Source organism: Dasypus novemcinctus, chromosome 3 (assembly GCF_030445035.2).
Source record: "Dasypus novemcinctus isolate mDasNov1 chromosome 3, mDasNov1.1.hap2, whole genome shotgun sequence".
In the NCBI taxonomy this organism is placed as follows: domain Eukaryota; kingdom Metazoa; phylum Chordata; class Mammalia; order Cingulata; family Dasypodidae; genus Dasypus; species Dasypus novemcinctus.
The window spans coordinates 40,467,689-40,493,886 of record NC_080675.1 but is presented as its reverse complement, the minus strand read 5'-3'; the positions used below and the strand labels follow the sequence as shown (position 1 = coordinate 40,493,886).

Genomic DNA, 26,198 nt, shown 5'->3' with positions numbered 1-26,198 from the left:
CTGTGTTGATTTTTATTGGGATTGCATTGAATGTGTAGATCAGTTTTGGTAGGATAGACATCTTAATAATATTCAGTCTTCCTATCCATGAACAGGGAATATTCTTCCATTTATTTAGGTCTTCTTTGATTTCCTTGAACAGTCTTGTATAGTTCTCGATGTATAAGTTTTTTACCTCTTTAGTTAAATTTATTCCTAAGTATTTGATTTTTTTATTTACTATTGTGAATGGTATTTGTTTCTTGATTTCCTCCTGATCTTGCTCATTATTGGTGTATAGAAATGCTACTGATTTTTGCGCATTGATCTTATAACCTGCGACTTTGCTAAACTCATTTATGAGTTCTAGGAGCTTTGTTGAAGATCTCTCAGGGTTTTCTATATATAGGATCATGTCATCTGCAAATAATGAAATTTTGACTTCTTCCCTTCCAATCTGAATGCCTTTTATATCTGGTTCTTGTCTCAGTGCTCGAGCCAGTACTTCCAAGACAATGTTAAATAGGAGCGGAGACAATGGGCATCCTTGTCTTGTTCCTGATTTTAGAGGGAAGGATTTCAGGACTTCGCCATTGTAAACAATGTTGGCTTTAGGTTTTTCATATATACTCTTTATCATGTTCAAAAAGTTTCCTTGTATTCCGATCTTTTGGAGTGTTTTTATCAGGAAGGGGTGCTGTATTTTGTCAAATGCCTTTTCTGCATCTATAGATATAATCATGTGGTTTTTTTCTCTCAATCTGTTTATATGGTGTATTACATTGATTGATTTTCTTATGTTGAACCATCCTTGCATACCTGGGATAAATCCCACTTGGTCATGGTGTATAATTCGTTTAATGTGTTGTTGAATACGATTAGCAAGTATTTTGTTGAGTATTTTTGCATCTAGGTTCATTAGAGAAATTGGTCTGTAATTTTCCTTTCTTGTGGTGTCTTTGTTTGACTTTGGTACTAGGGTAATGTTGGCATCATAGAAGGAATTAGGCAGTGTTCCTTCTGTTTCGATTTTTTGGTATAGTTTCAACAGGATTGGTGTTAGTTCTTTCCGGAATGTTTTGTAGAATTCACCTGTGAAGCCGTCTGGCCCTGGGCTCTTCTTAGTTGGGAGATTTTTAATGACTGATTCTATCTCTTTGCTTGTGATTGGTTTGTTAAGATCATCAATTTCTTCTTTCGTCAGTATGGGCTGCTTATGTATTTCTAGGAATTTGTCCATTTCCTCTAAATTGTCATTTTTGTTGGAATATAGTTTTTCAAAGTATCCTCTTATGATAGTCTTTATTTCTGTGGGGTCAGTGGTGATATCACCTTTCTCATTTCTTATTTTGTGTATTTGCATCTTTTCTCTTTTTTTCTTTGTTAGTCTCGCTAAAGGTTTGTCAATTTTGTTGATCTTCTCAAAAAACCAGCTCTTGGTCTTGTTTATCTTTTCAAGTGCTTTCTTATTTTCTATTTCATTTAGTTCTGCTCTTATCTTTGTTATTTCCTTCCTTCTTCTTCCTGTTGGGTTACTTTGTTGTTGTTTTTCTAATTCCTTCAAATGTGCAGTTAATTCTTCAATTTCTGCTCTTCTTTTTTGATATATGAATTTATGGCTATAAATTTCCCTCTCAGTACCGCTTTTGCTGCATCCCATAAATTTTGGTATGTTGTGTTATCATTATCATTTGTTTCAAGGTAGCCATTGATTTCTTTTGAGATTTCCTCTTTGACCCACTGTTTTTCTAAGATTGTGCTGTTTAATTTCCAAATTGTCATGTGAAGTCTGGGTCTCTGTCCCTTGCAAATTTCCAGCTTGACTCCACTGTGGTCAGAGATATTGTTTTGTATGTTTTCGATCTTTCTGAATTCATTAAGCCTTTCTTTGTGGCCTAGCATATGGTCAATCTTGGAGAATGTTCCATGTGCGCTTGAGAAAAATGTATATCCTGTTGTGTTTGGGTGTAATGATCTATATATGTCTATTAGATCCAGCTCTTCTAATATACTGTTCAAATGTTTTGTTTCTTTAGTGATTCTCTTTTGAGATGTTCTGTCCAGAGTTGATAGTGGTGTATTAAAATCCCCCACTATAATTGTAGATGCATCTATTCTTTCACTTAGTTTTTCCAGCGTTTGCCTCACATATTTAGAGGCGCCCTTGTTAGGAGCATAAATATTTATGATTGTTCGATCTTCTTGACAAATTGTCCCTTTCACTAAAATATAGTATCCTTCTTTGTCTCTCACAATTGTTTCGCATTTAAAGTCTATTTTGTCTGATATTAATATAGCTACTCCTGCCTTTTTTTGGTTGTTGTTTGCTTGTATGATTGTTTTCCAGCCATTCACTTTCAACCTCCATGAGTCTCTGGGTCTAAGATGTGTCTCTTGTAGGCAGCATATAGATGGGTCATATTTCCTTATCCAGTGTCCCAGTCTGAATCTTTTGATAGGTGAGTTTAATCCGTTGACATTCAGTGTTATTACATTTAGAGAGTTATTTATGGTAGCCATATTTTGGTTGGATTTGTGTTTGTTATATTTTGTTTGTATTATTTTATTTTCCCCTTCTATTTTTGTCTTTCCTGTTGCTTTTACACTCTCCTCCATCTCTGACTGTCCTGTTTTTTCCTTTCTTCCTGCAGAATTCCCTTAAGAATTTCTTGAAGGGGAGGTTTCTTGTTGATATACTCTTTCAGTTTCTGTTTATCTGTGAATATTTTGAACTCTCCATCATTTTTGAATGCTAGTTTAGCTGGATAGAGTATTCTTGGTTGGAGATTTTTTTCCTTTAGTACCTTGACTATATCATACCACTGCCTTCTTGCCTCCATCGTTTCAGATGAGAAATCAGCACTTAATCTTATGGAGTTTCCCTTGTATGTGATGGTTTTCTTTTCTCTTGCTGCTTTTAGAATTTTTTCTTTGTCTTGAGCATTGGATAATTTGACAAGTATATGTCTTGGGGTGGGCCTGTTGGGGTTTATGGCCAGTGGAGTGCGCTGTGCTTCTTGGATATGTACATCTGTCTCTTTCAGTAGATTTGGGAAGTTTTCATTCATTATTTCCTGCAACAGTCCTTCTGACCCCTTTCCCTTCTCTTCTCCTTCTGGAATGCCTATAATACGTATGTTTGAGCGTTTTGCGTTATCATTCAGGTCCCTAAGTCCTATCTGGATTTTTTCTACCTTTTTATTGACCACTTCTACTATCTGTTTGATTTCCAATGCACTGTCTTCCACATCACTAATTCTCTGCTCTGCCTCTTCTAGTCTACTGATATTTGCTGCAAGTGTATTTTTGATTTCTTGAATTGTGGTGTTCATTTCCATCATATCTGTTATTTTTTTGCGCATGTCTGCAATTTCCCCTCCAAGTGTTGTCTTCACGCTGTTAACCTCTTTCATTACTTCATCAAATTTGTCGGTGATAAATGTTCTGAGATCTTTCATTGCTTGTGCGAAGTCCTGCCCCCCTTCCTGATTTTCAGTTTGTTGATTGGATTCAGCCATGTTTTCCTGATTACTGGTTTGGTTTGTAGATTTTTGTTGCTGTCTTGTCAACATTTTTTCTTGACGGGTTTAATCAGTTCCTTAGCTTCTTTGTCTAGTCTTGGAGATTAATTAGCTGTTGTTTTTGCGTAAGTGTTATATCTTCTCTTTGTCACTTTGTTCTTCTTATTCCAATTTCTTATTGCTAGTTAAGCTCACTTTAAAGGAAAGTATTAGTGCTGGGGAAAGTCAATTGTGTAAGGAAGGAAAAAGTGTGAAGTAGTATTGGTGATATATGTTTACAAAGCAACAATATGAGTTCTGGGAGGATGGAGGTTAGATCATGTAAATTGTTAGAGTTATAGTAGTAGGAAAGTACCTATAATGAGGTAGACGACTGAATATGGGAGGAATGTGGTACGTACTAAGAGGCTAATGTTTTCGTGAGAGAGGGAAAGAGAAAAGAAAGGTAATAGTTTCAGGGATGAATACCAGATGGAAAACTAAACAAAGGTATTAGAAATTAAGAGTTAGACACTTTGTGGATCAAAGAAAGGGAGATGGAATATAGGAGAGATAGCAGATGGTGGAGGATATCAAGTTGTAGGGGAAAGGGGATAGTGTAGATAGGCTAAATCTATTCACAGAGAAATGAGGCAGTGGAGGGTGAGGAAACCCAGCAAATGTGAGGTATTTCCTGTAGGACCTATTGTATTGTTAAGGTAAAATAGTATAAGAAGAATATTGGGGACAAGAAAGAGAGGATTGAAAAAAAAAAAAAAGAACAACAACAACAAAAAATAAAAAATAAAAATAAAATAAAAAAAAAACAAAAAACAAAGAACAGAAACCCTGCCGCCAGGCTCGGCTGGGCTCAGCTGGGCTCCGGTCCCCCGCCCGCCGCCTGCCGCGGCGTGGCTGGGCTCGGCTCCCCCCCCCCCCCCCCACCGCTGCGGCTCAGCCGGGCTCAGCCGGACTCGGCTTCCCCGCCCACCGCCCGCCGCTGCGGCGCAGCGCGGCTCGGCTCTCCCACCCACCGCCCGCTGCAGCACGGCTAGGCTCGGCTGGGCTTGTCTCCTTCGCCCGCCGCCCGCCGCGGTACAGCGCGGCTCGGCTCTCCCGCCCGCCACCCGCCGCGGTGCTAGCTGCCTCGGCTCCGCCTACCCAAGGAGGGAGTCCTCCACACGTAGCTGGGATCTCCGTGTATATTTCACAGATGGATCCTCTCTGTTACCTTCCCTCCAAATCGATGTCCAGACACCTCCGGACCAGCACCTTTCATTCTTTTGCATATGGGTGTCCCGTTTTCCCAACATCATTTGTTGAAAAGACTATTCTTTCCCCATCGAGTGGACTTGGCACCCTTGACAAAAATCGCTTGGGACACAAACAAACATCTGCACACCAATGTTCATAGCGACATTATTCATGATTGCCAAAAGTTGAAAACAACCCAGGTGTCTATCAACAGATGAATGGATAAACAAACTGTGGTATATCCACACAATGGAATATTGCCAAAAGTTGAAAACAACCCAGGTGTCTATCAACAGGTGAATGGATAAACAAACTGTGGAGTATTCACACGATGGAAGTTGTAAAGCATATGACAACATGGATGAACCTGGAGGATAGTTTGTTGAAAGAAGCAGGCCAGACACAAAAGGATAAATACTGTGTGATTGGATTACTATGAACCAAATATCTTGTATAACATATTGTAAGATTCAAAAAAAAATTTATAGGTATCCAGTACTTTTAATTAAGAATTGTATGTTTTTATTCAACTGTGTTTTCTTTTTAGTTTTTAATTGTTTATATTTTCAATTATTAAATGTACAAAATAAAGTTTTTTTTTTAAAAAAGAAATTCTGTATCAAGACCACACCCTCCACTCTTTTTTACACAAAACTTCAACTTCATCACCTTTACTGGAATTTCCAGCCTGCAGCCTGCCCTACAGAATTCACCTTTGCCAGCTATCACAATTGTGTGAAGCAGGTCCTTAAAATAAATCTCTTTGTATATGTGTGTGTACACGTATACACATGTACACATATATATGTGTGCATGTATATATGTTAAAATGTATAAACATGCATATATGTAACCTGTTGCTTCTGTTTCTCTGGAGAGCCCTAAATAATACAATTCCTTTACTTCCCCCCACCAGGGCTTGGTTTCTATGTCCTCTCTCTGTGCCAGGCTTGCTTACTTATGTAAACTCTTTACTGCTCAACTTGGATTCCACCCCCTCCATTAAGACTACCAACAACAGGTGATTTCCCCTACTGTTACAATGAATGCTAGCTAAATTTCTAACATAATGTATTTTGTGCTTTTTATGGAAGTCACATTGGGTCTATATAATTCATTTGGGATTTATCTCATGCCTTATATTGTTAATAAACTTTTGTTCTGCTTTAAAAAAAAATCACTTGGCCAGACTCTGCAGTGATCACAATGACCATGGGGGATACTAGCCTTAAAATGAAGGTGGCAGTTACAACAGCAGTTGGACAGAGTGACATGTTCTTGATAATGTTACTGAACTGCTAAATCATATACCCTCACCTCTGAACTTCCAGTTATGTGAGATAATAAATTTTCATGTACTGTGTTGAGTTTGAGTCAGAGTTTGATTTTCTGCTGAATGCACTTTCACTGATACATGAGCTAATTAAAAATTACTCCTATTTGGAGGTACAATCTCAACAAAATAATCTTTTCCATTAAGTTACCGTTTTCCCATCTGGAATCTACTTTTTTGCTGTACCTGAAGTTTTATATTAATTTAATGAAGAAAACACAACAAAGGAACCATTTGTGGTTCCTGAAGAAGAAATGGCTGATTAATATACATGTCTAATTTTATTCCCTTCTGAAATCCCACTAACACTTCATGTAAAGAATTAAAAATAAAAATCATAGAGTATCCCTCCCCCCTAATAAAGATAATAGAGTAAGATGGTTCAGTTTCTGTCCTTCCCACAGAAAATTTGAACAAGAAATGGCAGAAGTACCTTTCTCAAAGCTCCAGAAAACAATTAAAGGACTGCAGTAGCAGGGCAAGTGCTAAATCAAGAAAAAAACACCTTAAAATGGTAGGACCTCATGTCACCATGGCCTGGCCCCTCTCCCTAGCCCTCACTAGCTATTGTGCTTTTTAACAAATTGTCAAATGATTCTTATTAGACACGTTAGGAAACTCTGGAGTAGAGGAAAGAAGTTCTTTAGGTATAGGTTTTTTGGTTGTTTTTGTTGTTATTTTAGTAACCTTCTTATGATATAATTCACATACCATGTTTCAGTTATAGTTTAAGTTTAGCTGCCATGTATTTTGTGGAGTCCTGGTTTTCACTTTGCCTGATTGGGGGCCCAAAATAACTTACGGATTCTTCTGAAAACAGATTCCAGTGTGGTTTATATACCTGTTCTTCTTTATAAAATAAGCATTCCAAATTCTTTAAGCTTTCATCATAGATCTTAGAATCTAGCCCTGATCATCATATAAACTTTTAAAAATTTATATAACTTTTTCATTTATATACTTCAACAGTCACTTTTTTTGGTGCACACGTCTGTGAGTTTTGACATACACATAGGTACAGGTGATCACCACTGCACTAAAAATACAGAACATTTCTGTCACCTGCCCCTGCAGATTCCCTAGTCCTTCTCTTTTGTAGTTATATCTTTCTTCTACCCCAGCCACTGGCAATTACTGATTTCTTCTCTGTCCCTATAGTTTTGCCTTTTCAGAATCCCACATGAACGGATCACTTAGTCTTTTGAATCTGACTTCTTTCACTTGGTGAAATGCATTTTAGAGTCACCAGATTGTTCTGTGTAGCAATAGTTTATACCTTTTTATTTCTTTGTAGCATTGATTCTTTTGTTTGGATGAACCATAGTTTATTCCTTTACCAGTTAAAAGACATTTTCAATTTTGTTGGTTATGAATAAAGTAACTTTAAACATTTGCACATAGGTTTTGGTATGTATATGAATTTTCTTTCTTTTGTGTAAATACCTACAAGTAGACTTTGTGGGTTATTTTGGAAGCCTATGTTTAACTTCATAAGAAACTGTCAAACCGTTTTTTCAAAAATGGCTGTGCCACTTTGTGTTCCCACCATTAAAGTAGAGAGTTTTATGCATGGGTTTGGATTTATGGCAGGCCCTTCCCCGTGGGCCTCTCATAGTGTCCCATGCCAGAGCAAACTGTAGCCCTGAACCATTGCCTGGCCTTGTCCATAGGCCTCCGCACTGAAGGGGGCTGCCCAGTGTAAAAAAAAAAGAAAAAGTAGAGAGTTTTAGTTGTTCCCCCTCTTTACTACTAGTAGTTGATACGGTCTGTTTTGCTTTAATTTTTTATTTTAGCCATCCTACTAGGTGGGTGATGGTACCTCATTGAGTTGTTTGGTTTTTTTTTTTTTAAGATTTATTTATTTCCCCCTTCCTCTCCCCCTCCCTCATTCCCCTCACCCTGCTGTTTTATGCTGTGTCCATTTGCTGTGTGATCTGTATCTATTTCTTTTTGTCTTCTCTGCTCATTTTTTTCTCCTCTAGGATTCACCGGGATTTAATCATGGGGACCTCTGATGTGGAGAGAGGTTCCCTGTCAACTGTGCCACCTCAGTTCCTGGTTTCTACTGAGCTTCACGTTGACACTCTCCCCTTTGTCTCTCTTTTGTTGCATCATCACCTTACTGTGTGGTTTTTGAGAAATAAATATCTGATAATCTGGCCTCTTGTATTAGGAATGACCCTCCTCCAGTGTTTTTAAAGGAAATTGTTTTTGTTTCATTTCCTGAAGGGGTATGAAATGTACTAAAAGAATATCATGAGCTAGAGTAGATCAACTCATGCAAAAGAAACATTCCTGTGCAATGTTTTGTGGTTGCTGGGAATATTCAGCACGCTATTTCAAAGGGCAAAATTTAGGACAGTCTGAGAAAAGAGAATCCAAAAGTGGCAGCTCCATTTGCTGATAGGTTTACAGGGGACACAAATGTAAAAGAAAACCATCTTATTCAGTGTATTTGTCAAGGGGTTCAGGAGCTCAATCATCAAAATAAGTTATTTTGTACATTACTGTGCAGGAACAGCAGAAGGAGAGACATTTTGTTGGAAAGCAACTGAAAGGCATTTTGCAAAAGGCCCATCTCAATCTAAAATGGAAGACCTGGAGCCCAGTGCCTCGTGGCCTTCATTAGCTTGACCCCTCCTCTTTGGTTGTGGTATGACCCCAGCAGGAGCTACTTCCTCTACACCTTCTGCTGGCTTCTTCTCTTCCTCTTCTTCCTCATCCTCGTGGGGATAGAGGTCCAGGTATTTCTGTATGCATTCCTGCATGGCCCAGAACTGGTCTACACAGTCTGACCCCCTGACGTTCTTTCTCCGTGCTGTAGTGGAATGAAAAGGCCGGCTTGCACTGTACCCCATAGGGGTCAAGGCACGGGCAGTTCCAATTAATCATTTGGCACTGTCAGTATTTGCTCCTTGTTTGGATCATTTGGGTCGGCTCTTCGTTGCTTGGAGTTTCATGGTCTTCTTTAGTTACAAGTATTCCATCCTTCCATCCTTCCCTTCTTGCTGACAGTAGGCCATCACTGCAACTGGGCGGTGGCAGTGGTGGCCTGTTTGGGCCGACCCCTCCAGGCCTGTCCACCGCAAGCCTGCTTCCGCCCTTCAGCTCAAGAGGTGTTTTTTTTTTTTCATTTTGTTTTATTTTTTTAAAGGGATTTCCCTCCGTACCAATGCCTCTCAACAGGCTTTTTTTTTCCAGTTAGAGAAGAAAAGCCAGAAGGATTTCTCTTGAAGGTTTTGCTGCCCTCACTCTTACTTACTTTTCATTAGAGTCCTCAGGTAGTTTTGTGTTTGTGTGTGTTTTGTCCTGAATTTTTAGTTGTAACCAGTGGGTGATTGAGGCCATAGGGCTTCTTCCCCATTGGCCAGCACCAAAATTCCCCATCATTCTTTTAAAAAAGTAAATATCTCATTCTATTTAAAATGTTTAACTATGATATTAGCTTTAAATTAAGCTGTCTCCAAATTTTCCATCATTCTCTTCAGAATGAGTTTAGTCACATCACTTCAGTTTCACTACTCTCCCTCCCTCCTTTTTTTTAGGTACTGAGACCTTGTATTGAACATCAGCTCCCCTGAGCTGGTTTTTTCATTTGTTTGCTTATTGTTTGTTTTGTTTGTTTTAGGAGGCACTGGGGATGAAACCTGGGACCTCCCATGTGGGAAGCAGGTGCTCAGCCACTTGAGCCACATCTGCTCCCCCTCCTTTTCTTTACTGCATTTCAAACCAACGTTTCTGCAAACTTCAAGAAAGGAGTTTGTTCACGTGTTGCTGCAGTCTATGGTTTAGTTCTTCTGTGGACCTTTTAATTATGATAATTAACAAATTATTTTTTTCAGAGCTCAGCATACTTTGTAAACTAAGTGCTCTGACACTTTAATAAGCACTATTAAGTACTAATTAATGTAAAAAGGAACCTCTCATATACTCTTCTACAATTACAGCTTTGAAATTAGATGATTATTAGCTTTTCTATGAGAAAGCTGTCCATAGAAATGGGTTTTAAGAATTTCAAAGTTTATTGAATATGGAATGCTTGTTTACTTATAAAGCTAAATTTGAGTCCACCTAATTTTTTGGGATATTAGAATAGGTATTTTAGGAAGGCAGAGTATGGGGTCAAGGACCTAAGTAAAGTCTGACATAACTGTCTGGATAATCATCAAAACCGCTGTCATCAGGAATGGTTCAAGTATAGATTGTCCCATTAATTTTCAACATTTCTTCAAGTGTTCCACATATCAGCTTCTTTTGAGCTACAATTATCTTAGGACTTTGTAATTTTGCTTTACATTTAAGTAGAAGAGGGCTAGTTAAATGTTATTAAATATAATCAGGGAATTGGACTTGGCCCAGTGGTTAGGGCGTCCATCTACCACATGGGAGGTCCGTGGTTCAAACCTCGGGCCTCTTTGACCCGTGTGGAGCTGGCCCACGCGAAGTGCTGATGTGCGCAAGGAGTGCCGTGCCACGCAGGGGTGTCCCCTGCGTAGGGGAGCCCCAGGTACAAGGAGTGCGCCCCGTAAGGAGAGCCGCCCAGCGTGAAAGAAAGTGCAACCTGCCCAGGAATGGCGCTGCACACACAGAGAGCTGATACAGCAATATGAGGCAACAAAAAGAAAAACAGATTCCCAATGCTACTGATAGGGATAGAAGCAGTCACAGAAAACACACAGTGAATGGACACAGAGAACAGACAACTGTGGGGGCAGGGGGGGAGAAATAAATAAAATCTTTAAAAAAAAAAAATTTAATCAGCCCTGCCCTATCTTCATTAGTAAAAATGGAGCTCTTTAAAGACTCTTGTTATACTTTGCTTCCAGCATTCTGATCTAAATAATCATGGGCTAATATGATCTACCTCTCTTTTTCCTCTTGTCTCTTAAAATGTCTGGTCTCTGGGAAGCAAATGTAGCTCAAATGATAGGTCCTCTGCCTACCATATGGGAGGACCCGGGTTCTATGTCTGGGACCTCCTGGTGAAATGAAAAAAGAAAGCGTGCCTGCGCGGTGAGCCAGGGCCCTTGTGACGAACCAAGTGCCCGTGCGGTGAGCCGAGTGCCCATGGGAGTGCCCACACGATGAGCCAGTGCCCATGTGGTGAATTTGCGCGTGCCCACATGGCTAGCCGAGTGCCCGCACAGTAGGCCAGTGCCCGCACAAGTGAGTCACACCGCAAGATGATGACACAACAAAAGAGAGATGAAGGGGAGAGTCGAGGCAAAGTACAGCCAAGACCAGGAACTGAGGTGGCACAATTGACAGGGAACCTCTCCATATCAGAAGTCCCCAGAATCGAATCCCAGTGAATCCTAGTGGAGAAAGTTGAGAAGAGAAGACAAAAAAAGAGAGAGAAATAAACACAGAAGGTCATAAAGCAAATGGACACAGAAAAATCAGGGTGGTGGTGGGGCGGGGGGAAATGTCTGGTCTCTTGCTTCCTCCCTGTCCCCTGATCTCCCCTCTCCCCAACATTATTTTATAGCTTATATTGTAGCTGACCAGATTTTCAGACCAAATATTTAACATATTTAAAAATAAAAATAACTACCCCAAATTAATTCCACTGAATATACAACTATGTTGCTAAACAGTTAATGAGTACTTAGCTCACTAAAGGGTTTTTAGTAGCACTGTAGTGCTGCTGTAGGCGCTGTAGTGAAGCTTTTTACCTTTTTCCCCCTAGTTTGATCCTCAGCCTTCTGAGGCAGATACTATTTTGTAGATGAGGACACTGAGCCACGGAGAGGTTGTGTAACCTGTCCAAGGTACTTGGCCAAAGTGGTAAGCGTCAGGGCCAGGATTTGAACACAGTCAAACTTCTTTTAGTTTAAACTTTTTATTTTGACATATTGTTGATTCATATGCAGTTGTAGGACATAATACATAGAGATTCTTTATCCTTTACCCAGTTTCCTCCAATAATATACATCTTGTAAAAACTACATTACAACCAGGGTATTGGCATTGATACAGTCAAGGTACAGAAAATTTCCGTCTCCACAAGGATCCCTCATATTGTCCCTTTATCACTACCCCCACTTACCTCTTGCCCCTGCTCCCTCCTTAACCCCTGGCAACCACTGATCTGTTCTCCATTTCAATAATTTTGTCATTTCAAGAATAATATATAAATAGAATCATACGATATACCTTTTGGGAATGGCCTTTTTTTTTCATTCAGCATAATTCTCTGGATATTCATTGAGGTTACTGCATGCATCAGTATTTTTTTTCCGCAGAGTGTACATTTCAAGGGTATTCAGTATAGTCACAGTTATACAACCATCATCACAATCAATTTTACAACATGTTTATTAACCCTAAAAGAAACCTTGTACCCTTTAGGCATACCCCCCCAATTCTCTCATCTCCCATAGCCCAAAGCAAGCATGAATCTACTTTCTGTTTCTACAGATTTGCCTATTCTAGTCATTTCATATAAATGGAATCATAAAAAATATGGCATTTTGTGACTGACTAATATCATTTAGCATAGTGTTTTCAAGGCTATGTTGTAGCATTTTTCAGAACTCCATTCCTTTTTATGGCTGAATAAATAGTCCGTTGTATGGATATACCACATTTTGTGTTTATCCTTTCATCAGTTGTTGGACATTTGGGTTGTTTACACTTTTTGTTTATTGCAAATAGTGCTTCTATTAACATACTTGTATGCAAGTTTTTGTTTGAACATCTGTTTTCATTTCTTTGAGGAATATACTTAAGAGTAGAATTTCTGGGTCATATGGTAATTCTATGCATAGCTTAATGAGGAACCACCAAACTCATTTCCACAGTGACTGTACCATTTTACAATCCTACCAGCAACATAAGAGGGTTCCAATTTTATTTATTTAGCCATTGATAAGTTGATGGACCTTTGGGTTGTTTCCACTTTTTGGCCATTTATGAATAATGCTGCTATGAACATTCATGTACAAGTTTTTATATGGGTGTATAGTTTCCTGCAATTTAATTCTTACTGTAAAGTAAGCATGGCAAGAATCATCCTCAGGCTCAGAGTGGCGGGGTAAGATTTGTCAAAGATCACAGAGCTAGTAAGTGACAGAGCCAGACAGATCTTGAACCCTTAGTTTCTGATTCTGAGTTCTCTGTGTTTTCTTGAAATTACATGACAACTGGTCCAGACTAAACATAATCTGAATGGCCTTCATTTCCTTATACACTTCCATCTGTCACTCAGAAGATATGAAACAAGAGTCCTGGTATCAGTGGTATTCTGGAGCTGGCTCATACCAGTTCCCAACAAAACCTCCACTCTTGATGACACTGCTACATTGTAGACATCATATGGAATTAAAAATTACCAAAGTAGCATTTATCTGCTAAAGAAATCTAGTTTCCTAACTTATATTAGGATATTCTTTCCTTTCATAAATTTTAACTTTTTTTTTTCATTTTCGTAATGTAATTTTTGTACTTCTTTTTGTTAAATTTACTCCTAATTTTTTTTTTTAAACAAAGTACCAGGGATTGATCCCGGGACGTCATTCATGGGAAGCAGGTGCTCAAACCCCTGGGCTACACCCACTCTCAGTACAATAATTTTTAAATCAGTGATTCCTAATGTCCAATTAAAATGTGTCAATTTCATACATTTAACTATGATGCTATAAGGTTTTCTCTTTGGCACAAAAAATAGAATTCGTCATAATAGCAACTTTTCCCTTATGATAGAAAAGGCATGTAAAGTGTAAAGAATGATTTGTCTTTGCAAGAATAAAAAGCATGTAGAGAACTATAAAGGTTATACATAAATTATGAATAAAAGGTTAAGAAAGTAACAGTCAATGAAGACCAAAAGTGAAAAAACTAAAGCTGGGAATCACCTCAAAAATTTTAAAAAGCCAGATTACTTCAAGGTTTGATTCACCAAATACTTTGCCCTTTATAGAAGTACGTCTTAATCTGAAGGAGATGCTGCAACAAATCTCTTCAAAGGATAAATTGATGCTATTATGTTTAACTTATCATAGACATCTATGACATAGGAAGGCTGCATACCGTAATGATAAAACTTACTGGAAGGATTTCTGTATGAATATCTAAGGAAAGAATCAAGTCCATTATGATTTGCTGAACACTCTCTGTTAGTGGCATGAGAAATGTCTGATGTGTGTTATCTAATGATGACAGCACAGCTTTGTGTGTTTTGTAGCAGGGAATGTGATGTGGAGCATGTCTCAGCTTAAAAATTACCAGCCAACCCTGAATAAAACAGATAAATAAGCTGAAAGAGATTTCATAAATGAGTAAATGGATGTACAATTTAACACAGTTTAATTAAATAGCTGAGTTTTGAGCTATCAGTTTTTGCAAGGTTGAGTTTCATGTCTCAGAAAAGAAGGAAGGATTTATGAAAACTGAATATCTTGATCCCATTGCTAATTTGTATATATCTCTTGCTACTTGTCATGTGATTATTATCACTCAAAAATAAGCTTCTTATTTTGCTAATGCTAGCAAATAAAACCAGTAACATCTTCCATTATATATAATCCAATAAGTATTTCATGTTTTTAAATAAAGTTGAATTCCATTTAATGATAAGCATTCAAATTGTATATTAATATGATGACTCCTAAGATCTGATCAACAACCCACTTATTTTAAGCAATATTTAGTGTATGTTGCTGATAATTTACTCACTTGCCAGAATTTTATTTCAAAATGGTAACTTCAGGAAATTATATACTTTCCAGTGATTGCTCAAAACATGCCAGAACTCTTTCTTCAGATTACCTCCAGAGTATACAGCAAATTTTAGTGATTATCATCAGTGGCCACAGAACTCTCCAAAAAAATAGTTTTGGTTTTGGGAAATATATAAAATTTATCTTATTAAGATAGGTGATCAATTCATTCAATACCATTTTAGATCAAAAGCAGGTGGATACTAAAATAGTAACAGATTTTCTTGTGAATCATAAACTTGACTCTGATGGCAGTACCAGAATTACTTAAATCATTATTGAGAAAAAAAGATGGATCTTACCTAAAATTTAACATTCTGGTATAGTTATACCTCATAAAGTGAAATAATGTTCATCATCCTTTGGAATTTTTTGTAATTAGACTTGATATTTATTTCAGAGCTATGGGTACTCTGAAAATAATTGTCTAAAAATTATTATGCAAATGTTTGCAAATAGTAGTATGACTCACTCTTCAATAAAGATATTAACCTATGCTCTTCCCTGAACTTCTAGCCTTTTACCTAATTCAGTAAATGTATCTGCTATCTATTAAGCCTTGATTTATAAAGAGGCATGCACATAATTTTCTTAAAACATAAAACAAAGATTGTTTTATTTCCATTTTTATTTCATCTCTGTCTAGGAAATAATTAAATGCCATAACTTTTGAAATGAAAATTATAGAAGTAGAGGCCAAATTTTGCCTTCAGCATCTTTTGTTGAGTATCTACTATATTGGGCCTTAAATAGTGGTTGTTAGCTAGCAGTTCATAGATCTAAAATATAGCCCTGATTTCAAGGATTCACAGCCAATAGAAACTTGATAAATTAACAGTTAATTACAGCAGGGGTTGGAAACTTGTTCTGTAAATGGCCAAATCCATTTTAAGTTCTGTGGACCATATGGTTTTTGTCACAACTACCTAACTCTTTTGTCACTCAAAAGCAGTCTTGGACAATTTGTGATCAGGTGACTGTGACTGTGTTCCACTTAAACTTCTTTGTACAAAAACAGGCAGCCAGCCCTTGCACTGTAGTTTACCATTCCCTGAAGTACACTATAGTGAGATAAGATGTCATGTTAGAGACACACAGTATGCTGTTTATACATGGGAAGAGAAGGACACAGAATATCTCAAGGATGACTTAAGAGCTGGGTCTTGAAGGACAAGACATGTTAAACAGGAGAAATAGCATGAAAGGCCCATGGATTCATGAACTCACGTAGAGCAGGGGTTCTTAACTTTTTTTGTTCCATGGACCCCTTTGCCAGTCAGGTGAAAACCGTGGACCCCTTCTCAGAATGTAACAGCAGATAGTTACATGACAGTCAACTAGTGTTGAATCTAACAGCTATCGTATGGATGAGTATTAGTGAGTTTTCAAGATATGCAATAACTGTAATGTGATATGAAAGGATACTACTGTTATTTATTACATACATTCATAAGGGATGGAAAGGCTAGATTTCAATTAGAGATCAGAGAAAATGAAGACAATAAGTTGATTTTTTTCAATTCAAGTTAATGGACCCCCTGAAATTTTTCCAAGGTCCCCTTGTTAAGAGCCTCTGATGTAGAGTGTGGTCAGCAGGTGAGATTGGAGCCCAGTTTGCTAAATATTAAGTGAGTACCTTATTATAAATTAATCATTAAAATCTCCAATAGCATCTTTCTAAATAGTATCCTGAAAATTGTAGCTACAAAAATTCTGTGATTGACTTCGCAGAAATAAATCATAGGTTTTCAGTTAAAATAGAAGCATACTTGGGAAGTGGATTTGGCTCAATGGATAGAGCATCTGCTTACCACATGGGAGGTCCAAGGTTCAAACCCAGGGCCTCCTGACCCATGTGGTGAAACTGGTGCACAGGCAGTGCTGATGCTTGCAAGGAGTGCCGTGCCACGCAAGGGTGTCCCCCATGTAGGGGAGCCCCACGTGCAAGGAGTGCACCCCGTAAGGAAAGCCACCCAGCGCGAATAAAGTGCAGCCTGCCCAGGGTGGTGCCACACACACGGAGAGCTGACGCAGCAAGATGACGCAACAAAAAGAAACACAGATTGCCAGTGCCGCTGACAAGAGTACATGCAGATGAAGAAGAGAGCACACAGTAAATGGACACAGAGAGCAGACAACTGGGGGGGGAGGGGAGAGAAATAAAAATAAATCTTAAAAAAAAAAAAAAAGAAAGCATACCCAAAATTACTTGGTTTTGGAGAAAAGTATTTTTATTTTTATCTATCTGTTTTTTACTTCATTTATTTCAAATTCTTGGGGCCATGCTAAACTATACTAGCCCATAAAGACTTACTTGAAAAATGATGAGTTCAGTCACATCAGTAGTATTTGCCATCAGAATATGCATTTGAATTTGATTTTTTATTGAAATATTGAAAACAGAAAAATCCACTTCATGTTCACCGTTAAACACACATATTGGAAGCATACAGCTGACTGATTTTTCACAAACAAAAACACTCATGTAACAATGAAGCTGCATTTTAAATGTCCACATCTGATTCAAGATTTTTTTTTTTTTTTAATTCAAGATTCTTAGAGTACTTACCTTTTAAACCTAATTGGTTATTTTTCATCTCTCATCTTTCATTCAGTTCTTTGGCCTAAAATCCTCATTGGTGGGAAGCGGATGTGGCTCAAGTGGTAGACCTGGGTTCGATCTCTGGGTCCTCCTGGTGAAAATGAAGAAGAGAAAGCATGCCTGCGCAGCAAGCCAGTGCCCGCGTGAGTGCCCACATGGGGAGCCAGTGCCTGCACGAGTGCCTGTGTGAGTGCCTGCGTGGTGAGCCAGTGCCCTGCGCAAGTGAGTCATGCAGCAAGATAATGTTGCATCAAAAGAGAGACAAGGGGAGAGTCAAGGTAAAGCATAGCAGAAACCAGGAACTGAGGTGGCACAATTGACAGGGAACCTCTCTCCTCATCAGAGATCCCTAGGACCGAATCCCGGTGAATCCTAGAGGAGGAAAACATGAGAAGACAAGATAACACAGCAAAAACATCAGGGCGAGAGGGGAAAAAGGGGGGGAGATTAATTAATTTTTTAAAAAAACCTTATTGATAACAATAATTTTGCTTACATGAGGGACAGGGTGGGCACATACAATCTGTCCACTTTTTTCTCCTAGGTCTGTCTGGCATTCAGTTCTCTTTGGTTGGTCACTGCAGCCCAGGGTTCCAAGTTCCAGAAAATGCCCCTATCTTAGTTTCCTGGCTGCTATGACAAATGCTACACAATGGGTTGCCTTAACAACAGGAATTTATTGGCTTATGATTTCAGAGTCCAGAAGGCTTGCTTCCTCCTGGGGTTGGTAGCATTCTGACTGACCAGCAATCCTTGACTTCCTTGGCTTTTCCATCATATGGCAATGTCCTCCTTTCTCTTCCAGGTTTCACTGACTTACCACTTATCTCTCCTCCCCTTGGCTTTCTCTTCTAAAAAGCAGGAGACTTCTCCTTCCACTGTAAACAAGTAGAAAGAAACTAGACAAATGTCTGTAACAGTATCTTTCAGACTGAAAAATAGACAGGACTATGGTCACTGAGAGAAGGGTAAACAAATAAGGTCAGTCTTAGGATCACCCCAGATTTTACTTGGAGGTAGTATCCAGGCCACTGTTCAGGAGACAGAACCTCGTTCAGTTGGGCCACACCTTAACTAATAACGTTTTTAAAAGGTCCTGATTACAGTGTGCTCAAACCCACAGGAATGGATTGAGATTAGGAATGTGGTGTCCCCCCCCCCCAAGGGTACATAACTCAGTCTCCCATAGTCTCTTATTCCAAATTTATCCTTTTGTTCTTCTAACAGGCTCTGTCTACCTATAATAGTGCTTTCAAACTAAAGGTAGTAGCAACTCAGTGTGTCTTGAAATTAATTTACTAAATTGGACTTCTGACCAACATTTAAAAAGAGAGAGGTAGGGAGGAAGAAGGAAAGAGTTGGAAACGGACTTTGGCCCAGTGGTTAGGGCGTCCGTCTACCACATAGGAGGCCCGTGGTTCCAGCCCCGGGCCTCCTTGACCCGTGTGGAGCTGGCCCATGCGCAGTGCTGATGCGCACAAGGAGTGCCCTGCGACACAGGGGTGTCCCCCGCGTAGGGGAGCCCCACGCGCAAGGAGTGCGCCCATAAGGAGAGTCGTCCAGCGCGAAGGAGGGAGCAGCCTGCTGAGGAATGGCGCCGCCCACACTTCCCGTGCCGCTGATGACAACAGAAGCGGACAAAGAAACAAGACACAGCAAATAGACACAGAGAACAGACAACCGGGGGAGGGGAGGGGAATTAAATAAATAAATAAATAAATCTTTAAAAAAAAAAAAAAGAAAGAGTTAAAGAAATACAATAGAAAATATCAGTGCATTGTAGCCATTTTAGTTAATTATTATTTGTGAAACTTTTGATTTAGTTTTTCATGTATGTTTACTAAATCATGATGTAAAATTTCTTGCTATGTATGGGTCATGGTCTTAAAAGTTTAAAAATCATTGTCTTAACATCTCACTTCAGCAATTTTATAAACTGCTTAACATTAAGGTTTTGGTAGCTAATATTCATAGATCTTGTTTAAATTAGTAAAATGGAAATATATTAGCTGGAAGAACTCTTTTCTGTCTCTTATAGGAGCAATTCATCTCATGGGTAAAATGACCACCAGCTTGGCAAAACAAGCTAAAAGCTATAATTTTCATTCACTCGAGCAGAAATCTCGAAAAGGTTCTCATCAATCCAGCCCAAGTCCTGTATCCACCCTTGAGTCAGTCCCTGTCATCAGGGAGGTGGGGTCTTGTGATCTAGTTTGGGTCATTTGTTCGTACTTGTGGGTGGTGTATGTATTGGGGAGAATGGGATGGTGAACCCACCCAAGCCACATATAATGGGAAAAGAAAAGAGGGATTCTGTTAAGGGGAGAGGGTAGTGAAATGGTTAAGAGAGAATTACGGAAAGCAGACTTGGCTCAATGGATAGAACGTCCATCCACCACATGGGAGGTCCACAGTTCAAACCCAGGGCCTCCTGACCCTTATGATGAGCTGGCCCACGCGCAGTGCTAATGTGCACAAGGAGTGCCGTGGCACACGGGTGTCCCTGCCTAGGGGAGCCCCACGTGCAAGGAGTGCACCTGGTAAGAAGAGCCACCCAGCATGAAAGAAAAGTCCAGCCTGCCCAGGAGTGGTGCCGCACAGGGAGAGCTGACGCAGCAAGATGATGCAATAAAAATAGACACAGATTCCTGGTGCCACTGACAAGAATAGAAGCAGACACAGAAGAACACACAGTAAATGGACACAGAGAACAGATAACGGGTGGGGATGGGGGAAGAGAAATAAATAAATTAAAAAAAAATTTTTTTTTAGAAAAAAGGAGAATTAGGATCTGTTATATCTTTAGGTACCTAGCACATAGCTATACAAACAGCCACAAGCTGGTTTTCCAATAATTTCCTCTTGGTAGTGGTATCAATGCAAAAATCCTCCATGCAGCAACTTTGTACTCCTCAAAGTAGCCCAGTTTTTTCTACCAATGTCTGTCCTTATTGATAGACCCTTAAAAGTGGACTTAGTTCAGAAATTGTCATTAATTCAAAAGCTAACATTTTAGTTTCCATTTGTGTTACTTTGTTATAAAACTGCCTGTATTCAATACCTGCATATATTTGTTCATATCATTAAACCAATATTTATTTACTTTGAGTTTATAAACTTAATTTTCATTTTATATGCCATGACTTTTTGAGAAGTTCCATAATTAGCCACTCAACTTGGAACAAATATTTTTTTTCATTTCCCATCTTGGGTGTTACCAGAGGTTTCAAAATCTTTCTCCTTAAAATCTTCATCCTAGGACTTCACTTCTGCCTATGAAGGAGTAATTGGTATAAGACTTATCCTTCTGCCATAAACAACTAGAAAGAAACTGGACAAAATGTCTGAAACAGGCTTTTTCAGGCACTGAAAAATAGACAGCAACAGGACTATTTTCACTGAGAGAAGGGAATCAAGTGAGATCGGTCTTAGGATCATCCCAGATTTCACTTGGAGGCAATACCTAGACAACTGTTCGGGAAAGGGAAACCCAAGCAGAACCTGTCAGTCTTTGAGTTGAGGAGACAAAGATAGGAGTTTGGGGAGGGTGAGATAGATGGGATCAAGCAGCTAAAATTAACTGCAATACTTTAAAGAAATATATAAAAAGGATAATACATTGTGACCAAAGAGAATTTATCCCAGGAATGCAAAGCAAAGCTGGATTAATATTCAAACACCAATGCAATTTACTATTTTAAATAAAGTAGAAAAACCATTTGGTCATCTTTAATAAGTGCAGAAAAGCATTTGACAAAATTAAACTCTTATTCATGAAAAATTTCTCAGTAAACTTAGGAAGAAGGAAACTTCCTTAGTCTGATAAAGGGCATATTTGAAAAACTTACACCTAACATTGGGAACAAGGCCAGGCTGTCTGTTCTTACCACTTCTCTTTAACAGAGTATTTGGATCCTTGCTATATCTTAGCCTGCAGTTAAGTCCAGAAAAAGAAATAAAGATCATAAAGATAGGAAAGAAATAAAACTATTTATATGCAGATTACATAATTTTGTATGTAGAAATGGTTAAAATTAAGCTAGAAAAAATAACATTTTGACAATGATATGAAACAACTAGAACTCTCATACATTGCTGTTAGGGTATCTACAATGGTACCATCAACCACTTTGGAAAACATTTTGAGAGTCTTTAATAAAAAAATAAACATTATACACAACCCATCAATTCCACTCCTAGGTGTTTACCCAAGGGAAAACAAATCATGTCTACAGAAAGACTTGTCGTATCAAGTCATAGCATATTTCATTCATAGCAGCTTTATTTATAATAGACCACAATTGGAAACTACCCAAATGCCCGTCAACAGACGAATGGATAAATTGTGATAGGTCCATACAATGAAACACTACTCAGTAAAAAGAGAGAGAGAGAGAAATGCACTCCTGATATAAAATGCAAATAATCTCAAATCTTAAATAAATCTCAAAATCATTAGGCTGCTCAATAGAAGCCTTATACAAAAGAGTATACACTATTATATGTATGTATATATGAGTCCTGTTATATGAAGTCTTAGAATAAGGAAACTCTCTCAGGACAAAAAGGCAGATCAGTGCTAGCCTGGTGCCAGGAATGACCTCTTGAATTCAAAGTAGCACAGAGAACTTTCTTGGGGATAATTTAAATGGTCTATATAAATTCACCTTGATGGATAGTTACTGGGGTTTTTACATTTGTGGAAACTCATTGAACTATATATATATTTGGATTGCATTTTATTGTATATAAGATGTACCTTAATAGAAGTAATTTTGTAAAAGATATTGACATTTAATTAAATAAATGAAATAACTGTTAGAAAAAAAATCAAGTTATTTCAGGAATTAGAAAAATATATAGGTTTTATTATCTTCAAATAACATCTACTTTGTGCCCCTCAATAAGGGCTTTTAAAGAATTAAGTCAAGATCCAAAATATTATAACAGGCCTTGTGCAGTTTCTCTGATCATAAAATTGCTCAATCTAATTAAAAATGAATACATTTCTTATGTGTTAGCCTCTATTCATGATAGCAAAGATAAGGACTCTAGCCTTGAAGCATGTATGTTTTGAATATCAAATATGTGAATATAAACTAGTAGCATTGCCTTTTGGTTCCTAGTTAATGATTATCCCCTGGTATTTTTAAAACTAAAAATTTTATACCCAATATGCTCTTTATTTGTGCTTTTTTATACCAACCTAGGTATAAAACTTAAATGAACTTAATTATTTTCAATTATTACAGTAAATATTACTAGTTATCATTTGCCTATTTTCATCAAAATAAAACTTACTGTAGTTTTTTATGAGATAGGCATGACTTTTTCAGCCATAAAGGATTTGGGATGACATCCCTTGGGAATATGGTTGCATTCTTGCTTGGTGATTTGCTTTTTTTTTTTACTTATTTATTTTTTTAATTTATTTTTCCCCACCCCCTTGTTGTTCTTCACTTGCTGTGTCTGTCTGCCTTGTTTCTTTAGGAGGTACTGGGAGCCAAACCCAGGATCTCTGATGTAGGAGGAAAGTGCATAATCACTTGAGCCATCTCTGCTCCCTGCTTTATTGAGTCTCTCGTTATGTTTTTTCTTCTTGTTGTATCAGCTTGCTGCACTTGCCTGTCATGGCAGCTCACTATCTTTAGGAGGCACAGGGATCTGAATCAATGACCTCCTACATGATAGGCAGGAGGCCAGTCGCCTGAGCCACATCCGCTTCCCTGATTTGCTTTTAACTTCTCAGGTTTTGAGAATAATAGGCAGTCAAAACATCTGCAGGCCAAAAGCAGAAGACACTTGGGAATTTTTCATCGTGAACTTTACATTGAAGGAATTAATGATCGGCTGGATTTCAATATAGGAAGTGGATATCTCTGCAGTCAAGTCCAGCTTGAAATACAAAAGAATGACAGTTTCTATGTGCAAATGTTTTAAGGGGGAAAACAATATTTTCTTATTATGGTTTCTTCTGCTTCTAGGAAAACACCATCAAGCAAGTGAAACACAGAATGTGATTGCATCAGACAAGGCAGCTGAAATTCCAGTTGTCCAGGAGCATGAGCACAGCCACAACCACACACAGCTGCATGCCTACATCGGTGTTTCCCTCGTGCTGGGCTTTGTTTTCATGTTGCTGGTGGACCAGATCGGCAGCTCCCATGTCCACCCTACTGATGGTGAGTGGCTCCAAGGCTTTCTGGGCAGTGCAGTCAGTTTGCAGAAAGTCACAAATGATTGGATAATCTAATCTGCATCAGTGGCCTTATTTTATGCTAAAACTCTTGCCTTCCTCGTGTTCCAGTGAACATTTTGTTCAGTTGGAGGAGCTAGTAAGTTGTGGCATGTGGCACAAGAGAATGTTCATTGAGTTATTACCCTGGCTATCTTACAGCTGTCATGTTTGGTTGAGAATCTAGGCCAGAGGTTCTTAACCTGTTTTTGTGCCATAGATTCCTTCGGCACTCTAAAGCTTTTGTGGATCTTTCATTAGAATAATGTTTTTAAATATTTAAAGCATAACACATGAGATTACAGAAAAAAACAATTATATTGAGATATAATTGCCAAAACATTGAAGAAGTAATGTTCATCTTTATTAGTGCATTAAATAACAAGATATTGCATTTAAATCATAAGCAAGTTAAGGTTAAATTTTATTTTTTTAGGACAATAATGATAGCTATTGTTGCTTAGCTTTATTAAGAATATTAAATTGTGGAATGGTCTTTAATAAGGCTACACACATGTCAAGTTGAACATCCAGTTGATTTTGAGTTTTTGTTTTGATGGTTACTAGTAGAGAAAATCCTGATTCACAGGTTATTTTCTTCCAAGTGGATTTAAACACATCCATAGCTCACTGTCCAAGAAAAGACAAATTTCTCTCAAGGACAAGTAGAAATCTCCAAAGCTTTTTAAATTCATTTCCAGTCATAGTAACTTTTTTGTCTTAAAATCATTGGCTTCATCTTTAACTAGGTCAACAACTTTGATACAGTTTATATTAGGGAAAAGGAGAATTCTGATCTGTGGTCCAAGTTTGATGCTATCATGAGAAAAATTAATTTGCAGGAATTATAAAACCTTTCCAAGTGTTTATAGATAATGCTCTTCAGATACACTGACAGAATTTTGCAGAGAGGAACTACTGGAAAATAGTGTAGATTCTTGGCCCCCAGTTTGAGATCACATGATTTCCACTATTTGGTAGCTAAATGACTGTTAGGTACAAGATTGCCTGATAGTTGCCCAGCAACATCGCATGACCACCTACAGACAGGAAGACTGCACTCACGCAGTGTAGCAGCAGTTCTAATGGTTCCATAATTTGAAGTACCAACAAGTGAAAACAGTTTTCAAGATATTGACAAAGGAAGCAGATTTGGCTCAACTGATAGAGCATCCGCCTACCACACAGGAGGTCCAGGGTTCATACCCAGGGCCTCCTGACCTGTGTGGTGAGCTAGCCCATGCGCAGTGCTGATGCATGCAAGGAGTGCCACGCCACGCAAGGGTGTCCCCCGCGTAGGGGAATCCCACGCACAAGGAGTGTGCCGAGTATGGAGAGCCGCCCCGCACAAAAAAAGTGCAGCTTGCCCAGGAGTGGTGCTGCACACACGGAAAGATGACGCAGCAAGATGATGTAACAAAAAGAGACACAGATCCTCGGTGCTGCTGACAAGAATACAAGCAGACACAGAAGAACACAGCAAATGGACAGAGAACAGACAGCTGGGGGGAAGGGGAGAGAAATAAATATTTAAAAGATTGACAAGATATTTATAACTAAAATAGTATGAAATTATCTGATTTTATTGGTGATAAATTATAGGAGGTACTATTACTAATTGTGGTTTGTTGTCTACATTCATAAATAAAGAAAATGCTAACTCAGAGGTCAGTGAAAATAAATAAAAATGCATTTTTTCCCAAATTAAGGTCACAGACACCTCTGAATTCTGTCCATGTTCTCTGTGGATCCTATGTTAAGAATCTTTGATCTATAAAAATCCTATAGAAAAATAGGCAAAAGACATTAACAGATAATTCACAAAAAGAGACATAAAATGGCTCTTAAACATGAAAAGGTGTTCAAATTCACTTAAAATAGGAGGAATGCAAATCAAAAACACATTGGAATACCATTTGTCACCTATCAGGCAAAGATTCAAAAGCTTAACAATACACTGTTAGTTAAGCTACAACAACATAGACACTCTCATATATTGCTTGCTGATGGGATGCAAAACAGCACAACCCTGTGGAGAGGAATATGGCAGTATCTAACAAAACTACTTCTGTGTTTATCCTTTGACCCAGAAATCCTGCTTCTAGAAATTTCCTTTGATACTATGGCTCCCAATATGAAACTACATTTGTACAATGCAGCATGATTGGTAATTGTAAAATATTGGAAACTACCTAAATGTCCAGTCATGGAGATGGGTTGAATGAATGAACTATGGTGTATATGCATAGTAGAGTATTTTGCAACTATTAAAAAAGATTGATGAATCAAATCTCTGTAAACTGATGGGAGAAGATTTCTAGGAGATGTTTTTAAGTGAAAAAAAGCAGAAATGCAAATGAACATGTATACTATGTGTTATATATAAAAAAAGAAATAGGAAATTTTAAAAAACCATACATATATCTGCTTATCTTTACATAAAGGAAACACAAGAAGGATAAGTTAGAAAACAAAGAATTTGGTTTCTAACTTATCCTTGGACATGATAGGGTAGAACAGTTTTGGGAAGGCATGCCACTAACCTGAGTATGCCTTTTTGGTATAGGTCTAACTT

The 26,198-nt window shown here is 38.2% G+C and overlaps 1 protein-coding gene and 1 non-coding gene across 3 annotated transcripts in view; both read left to right on the top strand.

The window, feature by feature from the left end:
• SLC39A9 (solute carrier family 39 member 9) overlaps positions 1-26,198 on the top strand; it is a 105,310-nt gene that overhangs the window by 62,262 nt on the left and 16,850 nt on the right. The window contains exons 3-4 of one of the 2 annotated variants that reach the window (XM_058293212.2): positions 17,402-17,531; positions 23,373-23,570. In XM_058293212.2, the coding sequence (XP_058149195.1) occupies positions 17,402-17,531; positions 23,373-23,570 (328 nt within the window). The remainder of the gene's footprint in view (positions 1-17,401; positions 17,532-23,372; positions 23,571-26,198) is intronic. The other variant, XM_004477324.5, reaches the window with a different exon arrangement.
• LOC111760204 (small nucleolar RNA SNORA42/SNORA80 family) lies at positions 7,634-7,765 on the top strand. Its single transcript, XR_002793962.1, has one exon. It is a non-coding gene; the product is annotated as a small nucleolar RNA SNORA42/SNORA80 family (small nucleolar RNA).